A 24,695-nucleotide genomic window follows, 5' to 3' on the forward strand; every position below is an offset into this window, starting at 1 on the left:
ACTCAGACACTGTCACCCTTTACAAATGACATTACTATAAGCCTTATGAAATGGCACCCTGATTTATGAAAACATATATAGATTGAAGAGACACAAAATCTAGTTTTAAACTCTGAAGAATAAGAAAATACATTCATGTTGAATTTTAAAACATCGATCTTAACAGATTATTTGAGCACTAAAATTGTTCAGAACTCACAATCATAAACAGGCAAATGTAAAAATCATATGCACAAGAGGTTAATAGAATCACAGAATAATTCAGGTTGGAAGGGATGCCTTGAGACCGACTAGTCCAATGTCCCCAGAGTATGCTCAGGTCCATGCCCAGACAGTCTTTGAGGATCGCTAAGGATGGAGACTCCACAACCTCCCTGGAAAACCTCTTGCAGGGTTCAGCCACCCTCACATAATGAATCAGGGTTTCTTTGTGCTCAAATGAATTGTTTTTAATTTGCGCCTATTACCTCTCGTCCTTTCACTGGGCATCACTGACAAGACCGTGGCTCTGTCTGCTTTATTCCTTCCCATCAGGCACTTATGCACATTGGTAAGAAAACCCCACCCAGAGCCTGCTCTTTTTTAGGCCAGTCTCAGCCTCTCTCTCAGCCTCTCCTCTTAAGTCAGATGCTCCAATCCCTTAATCATCTTTGTAGTCCTTCACTGCATTCGCTCCCATATATCCACGTCTCTCTTGTAATGGGGTGCCCAGGACTGGACACAGCACTCCAGATGATGCGTTCTCACTGGTACTGAGAAGAAAGGAAAGATCAACCCATTTGACCTGCTGGCAACACTTCTCTTAACACATCTCGGGATGCTGCTGGCCGCCTTTGCCACAAGAACACATTGCTGGCTTGTGGTCAACTACTTGTCTACCAGAACTTCGGGTCCTTCTCTGAAAAGATGCTTTCCTGATGCTCTCAGCATGCACTAGTGCAGTAAGTTATTATTCACCAGGGTAAGGACTTTTTTTCACTTCCCTTTATTGAGCTTTGTGAGGTTCATGTTGGCCCAGTTCTCCAGCCTATTGAGGTCCCTCTGAAAGACAGCGCACCCATTTGACCTGTCAACCACTCCTTCCAGTTTTCTATCACTCGTAAACTTGCCGAACACGTACTCTGTCCTATCATGCACATCACTAATGAAGAATATTAACGAACAGTACTGGCCCCAGTATTTGAACTTGAGGGAGCACCACTAATGACTGGCCTTGAGATGGACTTAGTTCCACAGATCACAACCCTTTTGAGACCAGCAGTTCAGCCAGTTTTCATTCCACCTCACTGTTCCATTTAGCTAGTCCATACTTCATCAGCTTGCCTACGAGGTGGTTATGGGAGTCATCAAAAACCTTACTGAAGTCAAGACAAATCACATCCACTGCTCCTCCCATCCACCAAGCCAGTGATCTCATTGTGGAAAGCTCTCAGTTAACCGTGTTAGTTAGGCATGTTTTCCCCTGCATAAGTCCCTGCTGACTACTCCTAATCACCTCCTTGTCCCTCGTGTTTGGAAATGCTGTCCAGGATTATTTGCTCTATGACCTTTCCAGGGATTGAGGTAAGGGTGACTGACCTGTACTTCCCCAGATACTCCAACCTGCCCTTCTTGAAGGCAGGGGTACCTTTTGCTTTCTCCCAGTCCTCAGGAACCTCTCCTGATCACCAAGACCTTTCAAAGATAATAGACAGTGGTCTCATGATATTAGCCAGCTCCTTTGTCGCTCCTGAGTGTATCCACTCACCAGTGAATTTGTGTATGATCCTCCTCTACTGAGGATAAATATTCATTGCTCCACCCTTTCCCACTGATCTTGGTGATCCGCGATTGCAGAAGACAAATCTTACCAGTAAAAATGAAGCAAGAGGGACACTCAGTACATCAGCCTTTTCCAAATCTTCTGTCACAAGGTCCTCTGCCCTATTCAGAAGCAGGCCAACTCATCTTCCTTTTGCTGCTGATATACCTGTAAAAGCCCTTCTTGTTACCCTTTGCCAGATTCAACTCCAGGTGGGCTTTGGATTTCCTAACTTCATCCCTGCCTCCTTGAATGGTGTCTCTGTACCCCTTTCAAGGTCATCCGATCCTGCTTCCACTTGTGTATGCTTCTTTTATGTCTGAGATTTGTCGGAGCCCCTTGTTCCTCCATGCTGGCCTCTTGTCGCCTTTGACTTCCTACATATCAGGACTGACCACTCGAGCTTGGAGGATAACATTTAAAAACAACCAGCTCTCCTGGTCCTCCTTCTCTCCAGGTCTGCTTACCATACAATTACCCTAAGCAGACCCCTGAAATGACCAAAGTCTGCTCTCCTGATGCCCAGGATTGTGATCCCGCTCTTGACCTTATTTCTTTCCCACAGGATTCTGCCCTTCACAATCTCATGGTCAATGCCTAACCTTCACATTCCCAACCAGTTCTTCCTTCTTTCCAATCATCAGGCCATGAAGAACACTTCTGCTTGCTAGCTTCTCAATCATCTGTATCAGCAAGTTACCATCAATGCACTCCAGAAATCTAGATTCCTTGTGCTCTGCTTGTTGCCCTTCCAGCAGATCTTAGGCATGTAGAAGTAACCCATGAGGGCCAGGGGCTGCAAATCACAGATTCGTTTAGGTTGGAAAGGACCTCTTGACATAATCTAGTCCAACTCTGCTACTCAAGAAGGGTCAGCTAGGGCAGGTTGCCCAAGACCAAGATGAAAGCCTCATCTTCCATTTCTTCCCGATCAGGCGATCTGTAGCAGACTGCTAATATTCATGACAGTGTCACCCACATTGGTCTGCTTGCCAATCCTTACCCAGGTCTCAGTTGGCTCACTATCCAGGCAGAGCTCCATGCATTCCCGCTGCTGTCTTGACAGTTTGTCCTTCTTGAAGATCCTGAATTCAGCCATGGCAGTGCTTCAGTTGCGTGAGCTGCCTCTCTGATTTCAATGAGATCACAGCCCTACAACTGCATGCAGACCTCAAATTCCTCCTGTTTGTTCCCCATGCTGCATGCATCAGTGTACAGGCATTTCAGAGAGACACCCAGTTGTGAAAATCTTTCCAAGAGTGTTGATGTTGTTGTCTCAGCACCTTTATTCATACACATATGCTTGAGGGGGGCCCCCCTCCCTTCAGTTCTTGTTATTTTTGAGGTTTCTCTTGCCTATTTCAGTCACAACTTGCCCACATCTTGCCCTTTGCTTGCCAGTCCTTCTTTGCTTGACTGTGAGCGACCATCTGCCTCTCCCGTTTTTTTCCTGTATTAGAGCTTGCATTACAAGGTTGGTTGAAAACATTCATTTTGCCTTCAATAAGACAAGTCTGCACTACTTTTTTTATATTAATATTATATTACATATATAAAAGTTTCTATTGAAATTCAAATACATAAGAAGTTGCAAAGACTTTATGTTACTCCACTATTAAAGAAATTTGGTTACAAAAAGAGAAAGTAAAAGGTGTAGCAATGGTTGCTATTTTTTCCCCACAGCTCTCAACTTTGCCTATTTATATTATGTAATTACTAACTTATTTAGAATTTTTTGGAGCTGTGTTGAGAGCATGATTATATAATTTGTAGAAAGAAACACATTATTAATTGCATTTCTTTTTTGTATATGAAAAAGTGTTTTTAATTCAAAACTTAAAACAGAATCCGGGTGACTAGGAAGTCACAATGAACCTCTTCCCAATACTCTTATTTGGGAATGACACCAGCCTTCCTGCTTCAGGATATAGAAGAATTCTTCCAGTATTTTGATTAAATAATGTCCTTTACCCACAAAAGATACAGAAATATATCGTATCTACCTGATATGTTATTTCGTCAGAGTTTGCTGATGCTGAATGGGGTGTATGGCTCACCAGTATTACTTGCTGTGAGCCTGACCCACTTTGGCTAGCGAGACTGGAATCTGTGAGTATAGCAGGGAATTGCTGACCCTGTCAAAGAGGGGAGAAAAGAAAAAAAATGTTAGCTGTTTAAATATAGCTATTTTAACTGTAGTAGTGTAAATTATTTTTACACCTCAAAACTATTTTTTTTCCCCTTGAAAAAGACCATTCCAGAATCCTATTTGAACAAATGCTACTGTTTTCTCTTCTTTTCTCCTTCCATTTTAAGTATAACAATTCAAGGGTAAGCTTGAAGTCTGTAAGAGTAGAGATTCAGTTCTGATTAATTTTTCTCAGCCTTGCATCAATTGCTGAGTGTTTCAGCCTTCCCTTGGCTTTGTCTCTTCAGCTGATACTTTCTTTAACCCCTATATTCTGCTTTCCTGCATGGTCTTCCCACATTATTTTCCTTTTTCTAAATCTCTTAATCAATCTTACTTCCAAACCACATGAAATCAAGGTACAAAATTACTAATTAAGATATATAATTACTAATATCATACCACTACTTCTATTTCTACATTACTTTTAGAGGATTTTGAATTTCCCCAGGAAATGCAGTACCTTTATGTACTACCCGTCTATTCATCAATATTACCACAACATAGACTGTGTTTGCATAGTATCCAAAACAAAGTTTCACTTTTATTTATGCCTGCCTTAAAAATTGAGGCATAATGTCTTATTAATAACATCAACCCTGCCAAATGTAATTGCTTAAATCATTACAAAGTCAGAAATGAAACCACATGTTCCTTTGTTACTCTGTGATGCCAGAAATCCCAAATGTGTCATAAGAACTATTTAAGAAGTCTTTTCTTCCCCTCCCAAAAGCAAACCTTCAGAGACAAAAGCATATAATCATCCTTGCAGACTTTGCTTCACCAGGTCTAATCACACCACATGCTAGACAAATAGCCTTTCACTTACATGCACTTACACATTTTAATTTGGATCAAAAGTAAGTAAAAATCAATCTAAAATTAGTTAAGCCAAGAAAAAGCCCAAGTTTTCAGATGTCAAATCTACACTGAAATGCCAACCACACAATGACCCTGAATTTTCACTTTCTAGTCTTTTAATATTATTTATTGAGTATTTTTTTTCCTCCCCACTCTGTACATTCTATTTGCCAACACGTTTTTGGCACTTGATGATAAAACATACATCTTAAATTATGATAAAAATGAAACTAATGCTAATGATACTGGGGAGATGATAGTCCATACAGCACCACTCTTATAAAATTTCTTATAACACTACCTGTTATTAAAGACAGTCAATTTAATTTAGATTCTATCCTGTTATTTGGTGTGAAAGGAACTGTTCACGAGGAGGAAAAGAAAAATCTATCAGATTAAACAATAAAAAGGTTAGGAATAATAAGCTATATTACTGAATAGTGATGAAATACACAGTTTAATTTATCCCTAAGAATTGAGCTCAGTGTTTGAAACAGTAGAACCTAGGTGTTCATTGAAGGAAAAAAATAACAAACCACCCTGCAAAATTTATCTGTATTTGTTTAACTAGTTTATGCTTCTAGATGCCAGTGTGCACAGACTGTTGGCAGAAAGAAGAAAAGTTAACTGAACTTTCAAATACTATGTGTTTACAGGACAAAATTATTTTCTAAGCAAAATCTCCAATTCCTGCCCTGTATGACAGTAATGTCAGTTTATCTGTCAGTTTAGTAAAGCATTCCTTACCTGTGAAGTGATATTAAGTGTAACTGCATCAAGACCACCTGACAACATTCCCTGAGTGTCAGCAAGAGTCAAGGTGACACTACCATCTCCTCCAACTCCTGATGAAGACATTACCAAATTCTGGGCAGAAACTGTAGACTGAGATATGGGTGTTGTTGAAGGAAGGTTTGTTCCACCTGTTGTATTAAGTTCTGGAATATATATGCAAAACAGTAAATAAAAAAAAAAGCTGTTACATACAAACTCTTAGCTACAAACTAATTTTAAGTGAACTTAATTTCTATTTCTTGTTTGTGAGGCCTTTGCTTATTTTGGAAGCAAATAAATCAATTAAACAGCTAATCACGTGTCAAAAATTATCAGTAAGTCAGAAAATAAAATTAAAAAATTAAAAAAATACATCTAAATGTAGCTTGATGGATACATAGTTGTGTGTATACAAACAGCTATGGGTTGAAATTCATACACATACTTAAAATCTCAAAATTTGAACACTAGAGCAAACTTGATATAAAGGATATTTTATTCTATGTCTGCAGCAAACGTATCAGATTTCTTCATCCTCCAATTTGTAGAAATAGTCCTTCAATATTCCTGTAACTGCCTCAAAGTACTTATTTTAGATATGTCTTCCTGTTTTCATTTTCTTCTTATTATGTGGCGTAAACAGCATTTAAATTGGCATAACAATTTACATCTAGTGAGAAAGCACACAAAGCCACGTAGTTCCTGAATCGTAATGTGCAAGATTATAGCACTTTCAGTTACATGGTCTAATACTTATTTTTAAGCAAAATGTTATTAAATTAGAAAAATCACTGTCTGCATACCTGGAGCATTTAGTGAACTGCCCTGAGAAAGAAGCTGGTCGTTGCTTATAGTTAATGTAGCACCTGTAGTCTGACTGTTGATGGTGGGTGCTGTCAGCCTTAAGCCACTATTCAGATCACTGCTTCCAGAATTATGCTGAATAAGATCTTGGCCTGAATAGAAATCAGTCCTATTATAACTGGAAAAGTCTCAACATTATTCTGCTACTGTGCTTAGAACTATAAACAAGTGATCACAAAATAATAAAAGTTAAAAATACAACCAAAATAAAAAATTCATTTCTACACACAGAGATTTTTATGCAGAGGTTCAACAAGTTTTTAACACAGATGTGATTATGCATGTCTAGATACTAACATGTAGAGAAATACCTGAGATTACAAGTATTTAGACAATTAATGATGTTACTTATCTAGGTAAACTATAAAATCTGGCAAACTAAGGCTAATGGTTAAAATGCGATTTTTTTTCAATCTACTATATGGATTATGAATTACATTGAACATGTCCTCTTTTGTAAAAACATCACTTCACATGATGTTAATTTTGTGGAACGGTCAGCAAGCATAGAACATACAGAAACTGGAAGCAGATTCTATCAGTTGTTGGACACCTAATACTCCATTTTCCTTAGACGAGTGAACATCTATTAACAAGCAGAAAAACACAGGTGACAACTTAACTGACACCTTAACATGGACAATATTGTCATGACACTTAAAAACACTAAAGACGTTACAGAAAACAAAGAGAAAAGAGAAGAAGAAAAAAGGAAAAGAAAGAAATTAAAGAAAAAAGAAAGGAAAAGGAGAAAAGGACTAAATATTATACTGGATCTACTAAAGAAATGTTATGATACAAAATACAAACTGTCTTTGGGGGAAACAAAGATATAGTGTATGTAGGATCAGTCTCTTACAGGCAGTAAGAAAGTCAGTCTAAATTTATTCAGAGAGACCTGAAGTATTAACTACATATTATAAAGACTTAATAGTACTCCTCAAAGAATGATCAGAACATGGTTCCACAGGCGTTTAAATAAAACTAGATTAAAGAAACTCATCCCCAATGCCTGACCTGCTTCTTCCACTCAGTACTAACCAGGAGTTGCAGTACCTGAAGTGCGGCACAGCAAGGAATATGAACTGGTTATATGGGCTTTGCCACTGAGACAAACATCTGTTGACTCAAGGCCACGAATAAAATAGGGAACCAATCTAACATGCATCCTTGTCATATTTCATTTTCAAAAGCAGATTTGGAGAATATATTTTGACACTGATGAATATAAAAAATATACCACAGGAAAGCTGTGGACAGTGAAAATATCCTCAAATGCTACTGTGTCGCTAAAATGGAGATCTGGTACCATTAAGGATCATTAAAAATACCAACCAGATATTGTAAGAGTGATTTCTTGAGGACTTCCTGATGAGCTTGTAGTAGCAGAACCTGATGCATGAGCTAGAACTTGACTCAAACTGGAATTATTTATGGTCAATGTTATCTCATGTTGTCCATTTGAAGATGATACCATACCCTGCGAAGTCATGACTTGAGAGATGTCCTGTGCACCTGTAAGTGGGTAGAACAAAAAAAAATTCCATGAAGATCCCTTCTTTATAGTAGATACAACATTTTAAAGTAATTAATATATTATTTTCTGAACTACTATAAAAGATGTAGCCAAGGTAAAGTGCTACAACTTGTACTCTAAAGAAGAAATTGTTTTCATATCCAGTTTATTCCTCTGCAGGTTAAGATCATCAGAAGAAAAATTTTACAAGTTTCTAAAGACTATAGATGTTCTTCAATATTTTCATTGTATAGTCCACCTTCTGAAAAAAAAAAAAAATTCAAAAGTGGTAACAGGGTCATAAAATTTACTGAAGATGCTCATCCAAGAACTGTATGCTTATTTTATTAAATGACGTATTTGGTGCACGGGGGTGGATTTTTTCACTGTGGACAATACTATAATTAAAACTAATAAATTCAAAGCACAATAAAACTATTGATGCTGCTTACCACTAGAGTTGGTTGTCAGCACAGACTCTTGCTCAGATAGGGATCCTATTGTCATGTTAGCAGATGATGTTACTGCGGGCTGCAAAGACAGGCCTGATATAGGCTGAATAACCACATTAGCTGGCACTGTGTTTTCTGTTGCCTGTAGGGAGGAATTCTGTGGAGCCATACTGGGATCTCCAGTTAGCTGCTGAGCAAGTAAATTACTCTGCTGTAACGTCTGCTGTAGAATACTTGGATCAATCTGAAAAGCAAGTTTTCAATGTGATTAATCCAAAGTTAACAAATATGGGTTAAGTCTTAACATAAACCCAGACATCAAAGGGTTGCATATACAGTATATGTAACATTAAATAATATTTCATATTTCATAGAGTATATATATATTTAAACTTTAACAATTAAACATTTTAAACCATGTCTGTATATAGCCAGTCTCCAAAGTCACAACATAAACAGTCTGTTCAGCTTCAGCTGTAGATGCTTCCCTCAGCAAAATGTTTAGGAAATCAAGATCATAATTACTTATGAGTATGCTGGGCACCAGGTACCCCCAGTGCTGGCATTCTGTACTGTCTTACTGTTGCATGCAACACTTATCACTATCTTCAGGTCTTTGAAAATTAAAAGGCATGGAGCAGAGAGAAGACTGATATCAGAAATGATCTATTTTTTCAGCTCCTAGGGCTCATTAAGGTCCCAGTTCACAGTCAAACATCTGTTGTCCATAGTTAAAAACAGGTATTTTACTCTTTAGGAATGAGTGTTTGACGATTGGGGAAGCAAAACTAAAATACAGCTGTCTTCGTTTTATGCTAAAAACTTCTTGAGTAGACAGACTCAAAGCAACCCAATACAACTCTGAAGAGGAACCTTCCCTGACCTTGGGATTGGACCTGGTGACCTCCAGAGGTCTCCTACAACCTCAATGATTCTGTGAAACTGATCAAACACAACCAAGTTCATCAAAATCATTCTTTCACATAATTACATTTAAAAATATGTATTTAAAATCATCTCACCTTTTTCTGTTGTTCATTTTACAAGCTCAATGGGAATTTAAATTGTGAATCCAAATATTAAAAACTTGGCAAATACTACCAGTGTCTTATGTTAAGGAAAAGAACATTCTGTGCAATAACTTGGGTTGGTTTGTTTCTGGGGGGGGGTTCCTCTTGGGGGAGGGGGTAGGAAGCCTAAAATGCTTTCAGAGTGAAAAGACAACATGCAATTAAAAGAAAAATACAATTTTTAAAGCAATCTGCCAAAATCCCCGAGGTGTAAAAGAAGCCTGAAAGAAACCAGAACAGAAAGAAAACACCACTGCGCAGCTATTGTCTAAGTCTTCTAACATGATACAATTGACACAGCATGGTATTGCTGTGTGCCTTATTCAACGGAAGGGAACTCTTCCAGAAGTACGTACACTCATTAAACCTTTTTTAGCACTCAAAATGACTCTATAAAATTAAAAGCGAGAAACTGTGAGCAACATACCTGTAATGTTATGTTGTTAATACTGGTGGCATCTATTCCAGAAATTTGAACATTTTGTCCAACCAGATTAGCAGCAAGTTGTAACTGTATTCCTTCAAGAGTGGCCAAGCTACCATCTGTCAAGGACACAGTTAAGTCACCTCCAGCTACCAAAGAAAACAGTTATATTATAATGTTTTTCTTTATCCTTACTGACTGCCTATTTAGCTTGTTTATTTTTAGAAATTAAATCAATACAAAAGCTGTGCACACACACATTTATTTATGCCAAGAAAAATAATTTGAAGTAGATGACTGCCTATTTTAAAGCTTCATAAATTCTATGTAATTTAGGGATTATTATTTGAGCACTAGCTAGAGTCTTACAAAACAAGAACCACCCCAGAGCAGCTTTGGAAACCTGGAGAAATTTGGTATAAATTTCCTTAGAGAGTGTGCTGCACCTAAATAAAAGCAGTGCTCACATATGATATGTACATTCTGACTCTGAACATACACATGAAAGCTACTGTCACAATTTTGCACAGCACAAACATTGTTCAAGGAGGTATCAAAGTCCATCCTATGTACACACACGGAAGGAACAGAGGTACGTTAGCATTTAAAATCTGAAATCTTTAGAACTTAGAAAGCTAATTTCAAAAGTTGAATAGATCACCTCTACAAAAGGTCTTGAGAGAAGGAAAAAGTCACCTTGTGTTTAACATACCTTCTTCTCCAAACACCTTCAGTATGATCAACCAGTTTCCTTTTGTTGATGCTTCAAAACTATCTATCTTTCCCTCTCCAAAATTCCTTAGTATAATAAATTTAATTTACAAAGCACCCAAGAAATACCTACTCTGGGCAAAACCCTTATCAATAATTTTGATTTAAGAAGGTTCCTGCCTCTTTCTAGGACATCTGAACACACTAAAGACTCCTCCTTATTGTGTTTGCTTAAAAATCCAAGGAAACGTCAGTTTTTAATCACAAATTTATCACTAATTGTGCCTGTCAAATACCATTTATCAGTATCTTCCAAATAACCAACAGTTTGTTGGGTTTGGACAACAGTTCGGGTCAAAGCAGATAAACTGGAACAGCTACACTTAAATATGAGACTGATACATTACTGTGAATACGTAGGCACACCTTCAAAATCATAGACATGTACTGAAAAGATTGTCAAAGCAGCACAGACAATCAAAATCTCACTTTCGGAAGTGACAGACAGACAGTCCAAGACCCACAATTTAAGTAGTAAATTTAACAGTACCAGGGAACATTTCCAGACACCTGAACACCATTCTGCTCTTAAAACTGTCCCTGTCCCAACTTTGCCCGAGGCCAGTTAGCACTTACACAATTTCCAGTCATTGAATAGAAAGCTTACAGAATAACTGTTTTGCTTCTCTCCTTTTTAAGAAAAGCCAACAGAGTATAACTACAAGAATACAAGTTTTTTCTTCCTTTCGGCAGTGTAACACCATAGCAGAACTGAAGAGATCTTTTTAGGTGAACTGCATACATTTTCCCCTTCATTCTTAAATAAATAAACTTCTATTTATGTCACCACCGTGCATCAAATCATGAATTCAGTACAACTCTTACCTATTTGGAAGTAGCGTTTGGCATAATTTTCTGAACTCTAATAGAAAGCAAAGTTCACTACTTGACCTCAACACTACCACCAAAAAGTCATTCATTTTTACCTGACACTGAAGCAGGCAGGATAGCCTGGCCCACAAGTCCTTGTTGAAGTAAATTTTGATCAAACTGACTTGTCAAAACGGAGTTATTCATGATGAAAACATTAGGGTCTGTTGAGGATGAATTAAGAAGACTGACTGGCTGTAGTCCCTCAGCTGAAGTACGGGCGACAGGCTTCCTAGTTTTCTTTGTCTCTGGTTTATAATGACACTGTATGTGGGTTTTTCTGCGCCCTGAAGTACGAAACCGTAAATCACAGTGTGGACATTTAAAGGGCTTTGCTCCTGTATGCAGACGCATGTGGACTTTCAGACTCCCTTTTGTAGAAAAAGAATTACTGCATACATGACAACTGAAGAGCTTCTGGCCTGGAAAAGTTTCAAAAACAGAGAGATAAGTGATAAAACCTTTAAAAGTCAGTAGCACTGAACCAACAATTTAAAAAAAATACAGATTCTAAACTAATTTGAACAGAAGAAATTTGAAATAACTAGCCTTTTTCTTTATGATTTTAGCTGCTTTTCAAATGAATTAAGTATCTTAATGAAGGGTATCTTAATTTTTTCCTATTTCTAAAACTCAATAGGCTGTTAAAACTTTCATGCAGAATCTTATTTGGTCCCCTTGATGCCTCTGTTCTCCTTATCATCTCACCTTCCTGACTAATCAAGTTGTTTCAACTACACAGCTCAAAATTGAAGAATTAAGAGTTTCATCTCAACCCCTTCAGCATTTGGCTTCTCCTCACTTAGCCACTCATTTCCTTTTTAATTCCAGCAGCTTTATTCTTCTGTTTCAGCCTATATTTCAATACTGACTAGTATTAATGGATTACAAGTAGGAAACAAATAAAATTTATATGAGATAATATTCTAAAACAACATACCAACCAACTCAAAGTAATCTAGAAGTACAGAAATCTAGTCTATACACATACAGTCCTCTTTCTCTGCTCTCCTTTCACATTGTGTAACATTTCAGAAAAAATCCTTGGTCTCAAATGGAATTTTTAATGTACTACAAATAACAACAGTTAACTGTGGAGTTCATTTCATTAACCACATGCACAACTGTACAATTTACAAAAAGCACAATGCAAATATCTGGCAGAAAACACGCCACTGCAGCTGAAAACCCACTATAACTCATGAAATTCCCAGGCCTTCCACACATTATTGTTTCCTAGCTAAACAAGGGATAGAAATCAACGTGTTTTGTATCACTGCCTTACCAAAGACTAAAATCAAGACTTCTCTATAGCTGTGATGGAAAAATGCACTCTCTTGCGCAGGAAAATCATTAGCGTTGAAATTAAAATCTTACAGATACGCACATAGATTTTCCATGAGCTAAGACTATGACCAGTTTATAAGCCTACTAATACAGGAGGCTATAATAATATGGTTTACTCAAAATATCATAATAAGATTTATTTGATGATGCAGTAAGTACCAAATTTCACCTAGCGCTGCCATTAATAGTGCCATTTCCCAGATCATAGTGAAACACACGATTCCTTGCAAAATCTGTAGTTAAAACAGTCTGTCAAGAAAGTAACCCGTTTCTAAACAAAGACACTCAAAATCTTACTGACCTGTGTGTGTTTTAACATGACAATCTAGAGTGGACTTTACAGTGAAACTCTTTCCACATTCTTCACACTTATATGGCTTCTCTCCAGTATGGATACGAACATGCCTAATAATTCCAGAATACAGGTATATGTGAATTTCTACTTCTATGTTGGTTGGTAAAAATATTTATTTTGTATCTTACTAATTTTAGAACTAATTGCATACTTATATTAACATCACATTAAGCAGAACTAGTAAAGAAGATGATTTAAGCATTTGTCATTTTTCAAAGTGATATGATTTTATATGTTTATATATGGTTTTATATGCAAGTCCTATAGCAAGAAAAAAAATTATTCTAGAACTTCATAATAATCATTTTAATACTGCAGGAAAAGAAATACAAAAAGGCTGGTTTAGTCATATCCAGGATATATAACATTTTGATACATATTTTTAAACTGTTCTGAAAAAGAAAAGCGTATGAAAATATGAGCCAAACTTTAGCTTAAGCATAGAAGTTATATGAAACTGTTACTGCTAAGTTTCGGGTGAACAATTTAGAAAACTGAAAATATGCAAAGCTTTTCGATTCCTTACCTGACTAAATCACTAGGTTTTTTAAAGCTTTTGGGGCAGTAACTACAACAGTTGGCATATTTGGGCTCTGCTTCCAGTTCTGCTTGCTTATCTTTGATCTCACTAATTCTGTCTTTCTCTGCAGCAGACTGGACAAGAACTTTTTCTGAGACAGTGGCACTTTCTCGAGGCCTAATCTTTGCCAGTTCTGCTGTTTCTTCTTCTGTAAAAGTTATGACACCAGGACGAGATTTTCTGGAAGTTCTTTCAGAGTTTTCATCATCATCTTCAACACATGCAACTATTAAAAAAAAAAATACATGTCTGTTTAGTTTAATCTACCAGCTGAAATTACAAAAATATAAGGGTTTATTATTAAACACACTGCCACCACATTACGTGCTTAGACATAAGTCTCTTTCAGAGGTTTAACTACTCATGTCTGTATTTCTTTTAAATAAAGCTGGATTTATAATTCTTACTTTTACAATAATTAAATACAGGTATAAGTAATTTAGGACAAAAAAATATTCTAGTTTAGTGACCCACTAAAATAACCATGTAACATACAATACCTTGAATACACTGGACGGACTCCTGGAACACGGATTTCTTTAAACAATTTAGATAACAGCAATTTCAGTGGCTCTGGACATTAGACATTATTCATGCTGGAAGGCTAATTTATAACACTGTTACAGCATTCATCTAATCCACTGAAACATTTGTACTTGTTATGTAGTAAGGACTGTAAGAGTAAAAATGAAGTAATTTACCTCCCCCTCCTGTTTCTGTAGCTGCTGCTACAGCTGAGGAGACTGCCTGATGTTTTTTCATATGTTTTTTGCAGTGAACAGTTGTTCGAAAGCTTTCGTCACAGAATGGGCACTTGTAAGGCTTCATGCTCATGTGAGTTGCCATGTGCCTGGTAAGGCTGCCATTAGTTGTGAAGGAGGTATTGCAAATGCTACAGCTGAATGCTTTAACTCCTTAAAGTAACAGAAACAAATAAGTAGCATGCCATTTGTTTAAGTTTTACTTATACAGGACATTTACAAAACCCAAATGCGAGCTAAGCTAATATAGAGCTGGTATACTGTTACCTGTATGAGTCTTCTCATGTGACTTAAGAACTCCTGAGGAAACGAAGCCACGGCCACAGAGTTGGCATTTATAAGGTTTCTCACCAGTATGTGATCGTACGTGTTGTTTCAAATGGCTGGATTTCTTAAAACCCTTGTTGCAATATTCACATCTATTAGAAGAAAATTGTTTTCATTAGCTGCATATAATTACTAGTCATAAAACATTCATGAAATTCTGTGACAGAATCTAAAAGTATAACAAACCTATATGAACGCCTGCTTTGATCTTCATTATCCTCAAGAAAATGAGGCCGTTGAGTGTGTAATTCAAGTTCTTCTTGCGATGACTGATCTTGTATCAACCGAGTAGTCTAGAAACCAAAGCCTCGAGTAAATTTCAATAACACAATACTGAAACGAAGTCATACAAATACGCAACAAAAAATTAAAGCATTTACAGTCAACACAAGTAATCAAAGTTATGCTTTCATAAAATTTTTACAAGAAATTAAGAGTGCAATATGATACCTCACCCTTTCATAGTGAGAAGGAAAACAGCAAAGTGTGCACCTACTGAATTGGAATAAACAGACAACGCGGTGTACTTACACCTCCCTGCAAATCTAGACAAAAACACGTGACAAGTCTTGTATATTTTCTGGTGTTTGAGGGATTAAATTTAACACCAAACCAGCCACTTTAAACAGTATGAGCCCCACACTGAGTGGCAACATGCACAGTGGTGTTGACAAACTTCGCTAGTTTTTCAACAGGTTTCTCCTCTAAGCAAAAACCACTACAAAATAATCCTCAAGAATGACAGCACGTTGCAAGATTTGAAGAGAAAACTCCAAACGAATATGCTGAAATCACTCAAACTCTTCCAGATCCTAAAACCCACCTCAATGCAAAGGGCAAATGTCAGTCAGAAAACAAGCATGAAGGGACAGTAATTCATGCAGGTCATCATGGTAAACATATTACTACAGATGGTCTTCATGCTAGGTACTGCTACCATCAGTAATGTGTAAACTGTATTTTTAGCAATTAAGCTCTTTTACAAATTCAACCAGATGAGAACCAAAAAAGAACATCATACACTGCAATATGCAAGCTCCACGAAGGATCACTACAAGTTTCTAATGTTATTTTTACTGCTTGATCATATCAGTATCCATAAGAATGAAAGAATTAGGATAGAATATGGTGCAGTAAAGTTATTTCATAACATTAGGTCCTATCCTTAGTTTTAGACTTATGATCCAACTTTATAGCATTATTTCTTTTTTTAAGCCTAGAGCATCTAAAGGTACCATTCTTTTTTAGAACCGTTTAGCCAGATCACTTATCCTCCCCCTGCCCTTTTATTTTCCAGTTCTTAAGCATAAGCGATCTAGAAAAGAAATCATGAAACTTCTGACTTCTCAGTTTCCCTAATCACCAATGAAATAGCTCACAGACACTCATCACTGAACACAAACAATGGATTCTGCCTTCTAGCAGTACTTACTACGTTAATAGTGTCTGTATTTGGAACCTGAAGAAGAGCTGGTGGATGGTAACTCGTTGAAAGAGCCTGAGATTCAAGTGTGCTTGAATCCTGCAGCTGCTGTACAGCTGGAAATTGAGTCTGTTGATTGTAGCTGTCATTCACTGTAAAACCTGCCAGAAATTAAACAGTCAAAAAGCCAGAAAATACACTGAATGGGACTTTGAATTACACCACACTTTTTTGAAGACTACCTTCAAAAGATATTAAGTAGTATTTACTACATAGTAATACTCATTTCATATTCTTCACTGTTGAGTGGCAAAACGCACAAATGTTTCTGGCATCTACATAATATGCATAATAGGGTTACTTACCATTAGCTGGAATTCTATTGGAAAATCTCCTCCACAGAAAAACACTGTTTGAAGTTTCTTCGGGGTGCCACAATTACCTTAGAGCCATTGAAATTTTGAATTTCTTGTATGTAAGCATGCATGTGTCAAACAGGTTGACCCATCTCCCTTTATCCACGTTGGTACCACGCTCCCTTAACTACACTGGAAGCCGATCACAAGGATGCAAAGCTCAGTGGGGAGGATGGCGGGTGAGTGGAGGAGATGACCCAATAGGAGAACTCCAGTTTCTGATAAAGTAACCCCATTTTCTCCTACTTTGGATCTCCTCCACATATTCCCACTCTTTAGATAATAGTAAAGTAGCGCCTCTCAAAGGCAAACTGCAAAGTAAAAAATAAACATATTTTTATTCACATTTCCAGTATAGAGACCTGAAATTTTTATTCTTTTTTTTTTTCTTCCCCCTTCTGAAATATCAGATCTTAATCACCTCCTTTTCTAAATGAATGAATGGAATGATAGTATCAATGGTTCAGAGCCAGGGAAGTACAGCTCAGACAGCATTAAAAAACCCTTCAATTAGAGATGCCCTTTTATCAACCCCTCTAACCCTAATACTTCTAACATTAAAAAAAAAAAAAAAAAATCAATGTTATGTGGAAAAAAATGAAACCACAACTATTAGTAATTAAGGTAAGGGCAGCAATTTTACTATTTCTGTGCAGTTTGCCTTTAGTGGACAAAAAGGATGAAGATCATGAAAACAGGGTAGAAACAAACCCACATCAGATGACCACAGCATCGAAGGCCAAAAAGCAATGCTTAAAGAATGTTTTGAATCACAGTATATCAAAAACTGGGATGTGTTAAGTTTAAGCAGAATTCTTCCCCAAAAGACCCTTTTCACAGCAGAAGAATACTATTATCAACATAGGAAAAAACCCTATTTGTATGCTACTGCTTGCACCAGAGAATGAAAACTAACAAACGTAAACAAATCTTGAAATCATTATTAGTCAGGTTGTTATCACCAAACCTAATGCTGCAACTTGTGTATTATTTTCTCTTCTAGAACTACCAAGATTACAAGAAAAAATGATTCAACATGCAGAATGAACCTTGCACCTCAATTACCCTTAGTGAAATGACAAAATAAAAAAGTAGCCTGAAGAACAGTGATGCAAAGCTTTACGGTGATAAGAGGACTGCTAATTTCTATTTTCAAATAAATTTTAAAAGTGCCTTTATGGAAAAATGGTATTCCCACTACACTTGATGAAAACACAAAAAAAACAAACCTCAAGAAACTGAAGCAAAAGTGATGCCACTTCCATGCCCTACATAAAAAAAAAAAGGATGTAACTATTAAATGTACAAAGAAACTGCTATCTAAAAAAACTGAAACTTTTTTTCAAATTGGTAATTTTTACTAGTGAAGAAGGAAAAAAAATAAATTTCTATACTATGGCCTGTTTCACCTAGCAGTGTTTTAATAAAAGCCATTACTGACATTCTGAAAAATTTCCCAGGATCACGCAACAAAATGCTCAGGAAGAGAAGTTCTGAAGTTAGAGGTATTTTGGGACCAACTGAAGAAAGAAATACTACCTCTGAAAGTAGTTCTGGAATAAAAATAAACCAATGCTGTAACAAGAATATACATGATGCATCCCCATTTTGCTCAATACCTAGCATGAATGTCAATTTCCACTCAATTTTAAAAAGATCTGACAACTCAGCATGCTAAAGGCATTTGCTTCCACCACACTATTTCTACAGAACAGCATTAAAAAAACCCAACAAACTGAACACCAAAACCCAGATGTTCAGTCAGAGAGACAGAAATAGATTTCAGAACCTTAATTTTCTGCTCCTGTTTCCATCATTATATATAGTTTCCCAGAAGCTTTTGCTTAATCTTCAAAGAACAGAAAGCATCTTAAACTCTGTATAATAAGGGGAGTTTCTTACTAGAAAGTTGTCTAAACTTAGAATAGGATTTTGTGTTATTTCAGTATAAGTAATCATTTGCATTGCTTGTTTTCTCTTGGCTTTAGGACACCACCCAACCTATCCTCTTCTACATTAACAAAACACACTGAAAAAACGTAGAATGCTCTGGAAATCAGTTTACTAGTGGAAAGATAAGTCTTGCACACAAAAATGAGGAAACAACAGTATAATTCATAGCAAACAGTATTTTAGTTTTGACAAAACTTTGAAGTCTTTACTGACAGATCATTTGAATTCTAACATTACAAATACATCTACATGCACATGTGCATCTCAGTGGGGGTTGGTGACTAGCAACTAAATGTTCTGCAGGTTTGCTTCCTTGGCAACTTTTGGAAACAGCTTAACAGTATTGACTGGAATCAATGTGTACATAGTTACGGAAAGAATCAGAATTCCAAGTCCTGAGATTGCAGATCAACTCTTAGGAAAGCAAAAGAGCAGTCTGGTGGCAAGGGTATATTTGTACGGGTTACAGAATAACAATATTTGGACTTCTTGTAGTTTTTCGAGATCACTCTCCTATCGCCGCTAATTGAATTATTAACATTCAACCATGCTTACAAGGAGATTTTAAAGGAAGAAAAGGTGACATAATCTATATGAAAATGCATTTGGTGACAGATGGTATTCAATAACCCAAAGACATAAAAGATCCATTTGGTTGTTCTGACCTCACTAAAAAGTCTTCAAATGAAGCCACCTGAATGTGTAAAGCTACAAAGAACACTCAAGTCCTTTTTCTCAGTCTTCAAATCTAGCTCAAATGAGTAACAGATTATGATACAGCAGCACCCTCATGAGATCTGCACTTCTTTAGAAGTCAGAACATTTAAAGAAGAAAAATCTATCTGAACAAACCAGGAATTCTGTAAGAGTATTACAAACAAACCTGAAAGAATAAACAAAGTTCTGACAGGTCTGTGGAGACCTAGAGATCAGCCTCATCTGTCTGAAATGCAAATTTTTCTTTTTTTCTTAAAAAAAGGAAAAAAAAAATCAAAAAAACTACTGAAGATTTTTAAAACTCCTACATTGTTTTATTAATAAACACTGAGCCAAAATATTTTAACAAGAATACAGCCTATAAATATTAAGGGTAAAAAAGACAGTGTTTTAAGCTTGAATGTTCTGCCTAGCTGATAGGAAAAAGAAATTAGGAGCATGAAGCACAGATGCAGACATAGGGAGAGGGTCGACCAATTTAACGCATGCATCCGCGCAAATGCTTACCTACCTGAAATTCAAAAATTTTGAAGGGCTCCAGGATCTTCAAGGAAACTTCAAAGAGTTGGGAATCTGTGGATGAGATTCCAAGTAGAATAGGAGACATCTTATACAAATGAGACTTAAAAAAAAAAAAAAAACACACCACAAATGTTCTGATTTTCTGTACCAATTTTATAATGTACTGATGATCAGCCTAGATTTCTGATGATGAAAGAATTTTTGGTGATATCTAGAAGAGTCTCCCCCGTCCCCAAGAAATCACTCAGTATTCAATATTTATTTAATGGAGAACATACACATACATAGAAACTGGAGTCTAAATAAGGTAACAAAACAAGGTTTACGTTTTGGATTTTCAAATTCAAAGGAGCTGTAAAAATCCAAACAAAACCCACCACTACTCTTGACAGTAACACAGAGTGGAAGTTTGCACTTTTTTTTCTGTAGTGTTTTTTCATTCATTTGGAAAACTGTAAAAGGTAACCAATGAAAATAATCCATAGGGTTTTAACGGGACCTGGTTCAGTCTTGTTTAACAAAGGCAGAGACTTAAAGGTTTTTTTCTCAGTTACATACAAAGCAGCACAACCTAGGGAATTAAAATCAGCAACAAATTATACTATTTCTTCACACTGTCATGCAACTTAGCACAGTCAGTTAAGTTTTTACAAAAGGCGCTATACAATTAAACAGGGAAAGAAATTAAGAAAAGAGATGTTTAAGCAGATGGAAAAGCAATTACTGTTCACCAATTGCATAAATATGAAATTATTTGCTGGAGTCAGAAACAAGAAGGAAGAGATCAAATGGTCAGCCAGTGAGGTATGCTTCGTAACCAAAACAAAGGAAAAACTCCTTGAACATACTCCCCTTCCCTCTCCCTCCCCTCCCCCCCAAAAAAAACCCCAAAACAAAACCAGCAGCTCCATATTAAGCAACAACTCAAGAAAAACAGTAATGACAAGCAAAGAAATGCAGTCATTTCTTCAGACTCTGCAGGCTATATAAGCCTTACACATATTTCTCAGTATTTTGTAGGTAAATAAAAAATTTTCCAAATGTTTACAATCTCTGAATTAGTTACTTATGTAGCTTTATGAAATACAAAAGGAATCTGCTGTGGTTAGGTGAAAGTATGATTTTTATGAGATTATCATTTTTCCATAATGAACCCAAACAGCTACTCAGTCAAATCTTAGACCATGCTTTTGACCATCTCATGTTATGAGCATCTATATTTAGGGAGAAAGTTGTGTAAACTGCCTAATGTCGCAGCAAATTCAAAACACAATCAAGAAAAGATTACTAAGTGCCTGACTATAAACCCCATACTGCAATGACTAAACATCAGCTCATAAAAGCGAAATCTAATGTCGAAGTATTTGAATGATTCTACCAATTATAGTTTCAAAGTAACAATTTAAGAAAAAGTTTTTGCAAGTTCTCTGCATTGCAGTTACTTTGACTGTGGATACCTGCTTTTGAAATGCTTTGTGATAGCTATGCTGTAAAGCCAGCTTTATAAAAATAATTTTTAAAAGCGTTATTACTAACCTTGTGATAAGCCCTGTTGATCAAATGGCTGCTGTGCTATAGCTTGTTGTTCGAACTGAGTGATGTTTTCCTGTAAAGCATGCTGGGATGTCACAAATCGATCTGAAATGGGGAAAAACAAGAAAAAAGAAAAGGAAAATAATCATGAAAAGAAGATGTATTTAACTGGATAATTCAGTTGATCCCCAAAACCTACATTTTATAGTCATTTGAATTTTTACTACATTAAAAGTAAATAAAAAATTACTAGCTGAACAGGTATTTAAACCTTTATCGCAGGCTTTATTCATATTCCTCTGTAGCCCTCGCTAATTCATTACACCATGAAAAAAAGCAAATAAGCAAAACCAAAATACTGTGTTCCACTATTACTAAGAGAAAGTACATGAAATATTTCATATTCTCCCACCTCCAAACACATACAAGTATTACTTCCTAAGTAGACTATACAGCAGTGCTTTTTACTAATAATAGAGATGATGTGGTAAAGTTTTGTGTACATAGTATTATTTTTCTGTATATTTATTTAGTAGTTCTGTTTGATAAAGCCACATGGTGCAAACCTGAATCAATCTTTTTATATTTTTAACAGTACACCTGAACACCAATGAATGAAATTGTGCAATATACTTCAAGTAGTTAGCTTTTACTCCATGTATTTTTCTAGTTGTCTACTTTGTCTTGATGAAAAAGTTATTTGAGACCTTGTAAACTTACCTCTTTATAAACCTTATCATATTTCAAATACTCACCCTCATCTTGCTCTAAAGGCTGATCAGCCAATTGTTGCTCTAGTGCTGTTTCTTCTGTGCCTACTACTGGCTGCTGGTCTAACTCTAAAATAGCCTGCTGATCTGTTGCAACAGCTTCTGACTGTTGTAGCTCATCACTTTCAATCTCCACTTGCATCTGTGTAGAAACATGAATGCTCTGCTGATCTACTGTAGAATCATCTATTGAAGCAGACTGCTGATGCTGCTGAAGTTGCTGTGCAAGTTCATATCTGCAAAGCAAGGTACAAAGGTCTTATGTCTTCAGTTAGACAGTTATCCTAACTATCTAGGTGAAAAAAATTTTATTTTTATTATACACTAAAATTTACTACACCTTCAGAGCTACCTAAGTGTTTGCTAACTGTTAATAAACATCCTTATTCAATTATTAGCATCTGCTATAAAGCGAAGTTGCTTTTCCAAGTATTTTTAAGGAAATTCATTGAAGGATTCATATAAAAATTATAAACATACCTATGAGTCTTCATGTGTTTTTTACAGTTTAGTGATGTTTTGAATGTTTTTTGACAATATGGACACATATACGGTCGAAGGTCATTATGGATCCCCATATGTCGCCTGAGGCTACCACCAGTAGTAAAGGCCCCGTTGCATATAAGACACTTAAAAGCTTTCAATCCAGTGTGTGTTCTAATATGTGCTTTCAGAACTCCAGCTGACACAAAACCTCTTCCACACTGAGAGCACTTAAATGGTTTTTCGCCAGTATGTGACCTTTTTAAGAGAAAGCAGAATTTAAAGTAGATTTAGAGTTTAATTTATGAAGTTATTAAAAGACTACATTTTAAAGTGAGCAAAATAAACCAAACCAAGGCAACTGCTGTAGGGATGGAAGAGGCTTCAGTTAAGAAAATCCAGAAATTAAAGCTTTAATACATTATAAACAACCTGCACGTGATCACTGGCAGGGCTAGAAACAATACTGTCTGGTTTAATTATGTTCTACAGTCCAATCTTCTTTTCTGATCATACCTGGCCTCAGTTAAAACATTTGGGTTGAATTTTTTCATGCCACGTGACATACTAGTTCTTCAGACTAGTATATTATCATTCACGTGTATTTTCCTCAATTCAACTAAAACAACGTCCACAAAAGTTTGGAAAAAAATATACGATCCTCCTCATATTGTATACTACTACTATGTTTAATAATGCAACTTTGGGGAAAAGAACTGTGTCCATCCTAAATATCCCCTGAACAAGGCACAGTACAACTAGCCTTTCAGACTGCTATGTAAAAACAATGCTCAAGTGAGGAAACTCACCTATACTATCAATATGTCCCACTCACTATATCCTTCCTTCAAGAAGTGCTAGTGGAGATTCCCTTTAGGACTACAGCAGGATAAAAAACAGACTGAAGGACAGGTTAGGAAATGGAGCAGAGGGTTATGACTGTAGCATCTCAGAAGCGAGAGCTAGGAGGAAGGCAATGAGAATGCTAGGAAATGGAAGATAAAGGAAGCAGGATTTAATAAATTTGGGAAAAGTGAGGAATGACTTTCACAAGTCTGAAACACCATTAAAATCAACTATTTCTTATGAAGGACAATGAAGGTGGTAATGACAGAAACCAGTGACACTTATTAATTTAAAATTATTTTGATTTGAATCAATCTAGCTTGATTGTGTTTATGAAAGGCAATGAGAAATCTTGGTAGGATATTACAAAAGGAAAAGATGCGATATTGCAAGGCTTCCCCCCTTCTTGTTAGACAGCATATAGAAACCAAGAACCCTTTCAAGCCAGTTTGAGAACCTACCAATACAGAACTTGATTTCTAAGGAGAACATGAGGAACTCACCACGATTTGAATTAGAGAAAGTGAGAAAGCGGTACAGAGCTTACATTGCAGAACAAGCAGATTGCCACCTGCTTGCATGGAATCTTTCCTTAGATCCTAGTAATCATCTTTGGTGTTTGTTTTGTTTTGGGTTTTTTTTTTTTTTCATATTTTCTCCTCCAGTTATTAGTAGTTTATAAATCAGGGAGCAATATTTGATAACTTTACTAAATGGCAAAGCTTACTGCCTGTAAAACTGAAACCCAATCTAACTTTGAAGCTACCCTTTCTTTTGCAAACAAGGTTGGATTAGTTACCTCCACTGGTTCCCCTCCAATCTACATTTTTCTGTGACTCCATGACCTTGTGGTTGTAACAAACACTCATTATATGGAACTTGAACTGAACTTCAGGCAACAAAATGATCCCTAAGAATGTTTGCTTGATTACAATGTAAGCCTAAATTCTTTTAGGTTTAGTACACAGAAAACAGCACACAGGATAAAAAGAAAGTTATTTCCTTCCCAAAAAATAGGAGTTACATACAAAGCAGATGATCTGGAGTATGCAAATACAAAATTACAACAAG

At 36.4% G+C, this 24,695-nt stretch overlaps 1 protein-coding gene across 1 annotated transcript in view; it reads right to left on the reverse strand.

The window, feature by feature from the left end:
* The window catches only part of ZNF236 (zinc finger protein 236), a gene marked incomplete at its 5' end in the record, with an annotated part of 80,509 nt that overhangs the window by 9,646 nt on the left and 46,168 nt on the right, over positions 1 to 24,695 (reverse strand). Inside the window, 16 exons of the mRNA XM_082499209.1 lie at positions 3,805 to 3,936; positions 5,598 to 5,788; positions 7,824 to 8,003; positions 8,457 to 8,700; positions 9,954 to 10,099; positions 11,648 to 12,013; positions 13,240 to 13,343; positions 13,820 to 14,099; positions 14,575 to 14,787; positions 14,902 to 15,053; positions 15,148 to 15,254; positions 16,394 to 16,545; positions 19,978 to 20,043; positions 21,529 to 21,630; positions 22,281 to 22,531; positions 22,776 to 23,036. Coding sequence (XP_082355335.1) covers positions 3,805 to 3,936; positions 5,598 to 5,788; positions 7,824 to 8,003; positions 8,457 to 8,700; positions 9,954 to 10,099; positions 11,648 to 12,013; positions 13,240 to 13,343; positions 13,820 to 14,099; positions 14,575 to 14,787; positions 14,902 to 15,053; positions 15,148 to 15,254; positions 16,394 to 16,545; positions 19,978 to 20,043; positions 21,529 to 21,630; positions 22,281 to 22,531; positions 22,776 to 23,036 — 2,947 coding nt within the window. The remainder of the gene's footprint in view (positions 1 to 3,804; positions 3,937 to 5,597; positions 5,789 to 7,823; positions 8,004 to 8,456; positions 8,701 to 9,953; positions 10,100 to 11,647; positions 12,014 to 13,239; positions 13,344 to 13,819; positions 14,100 to 14,574; positions 14,788 to 14,901; positions 15,054 to 15,147; positions 15,255 to 16,393; positions 16,546 to 19,977; positions 20,044 to 21,528; positions 21,631 to 22,280; positions 22,532 to 22,775; positions 23,037 to 24,695) is intronic.

This window comes from Vanellus vanellus, assembly GCF_965231255.1.
Source record: "Vanellus vanellus genome assembly, chromosome: 2".
NCBI classification, from domain to species: Eukaryota; Metazoa; Chordata; class Aves; order Charadriiformes; family Charadriidae; genus Vanellus; species Vanellus vanellus.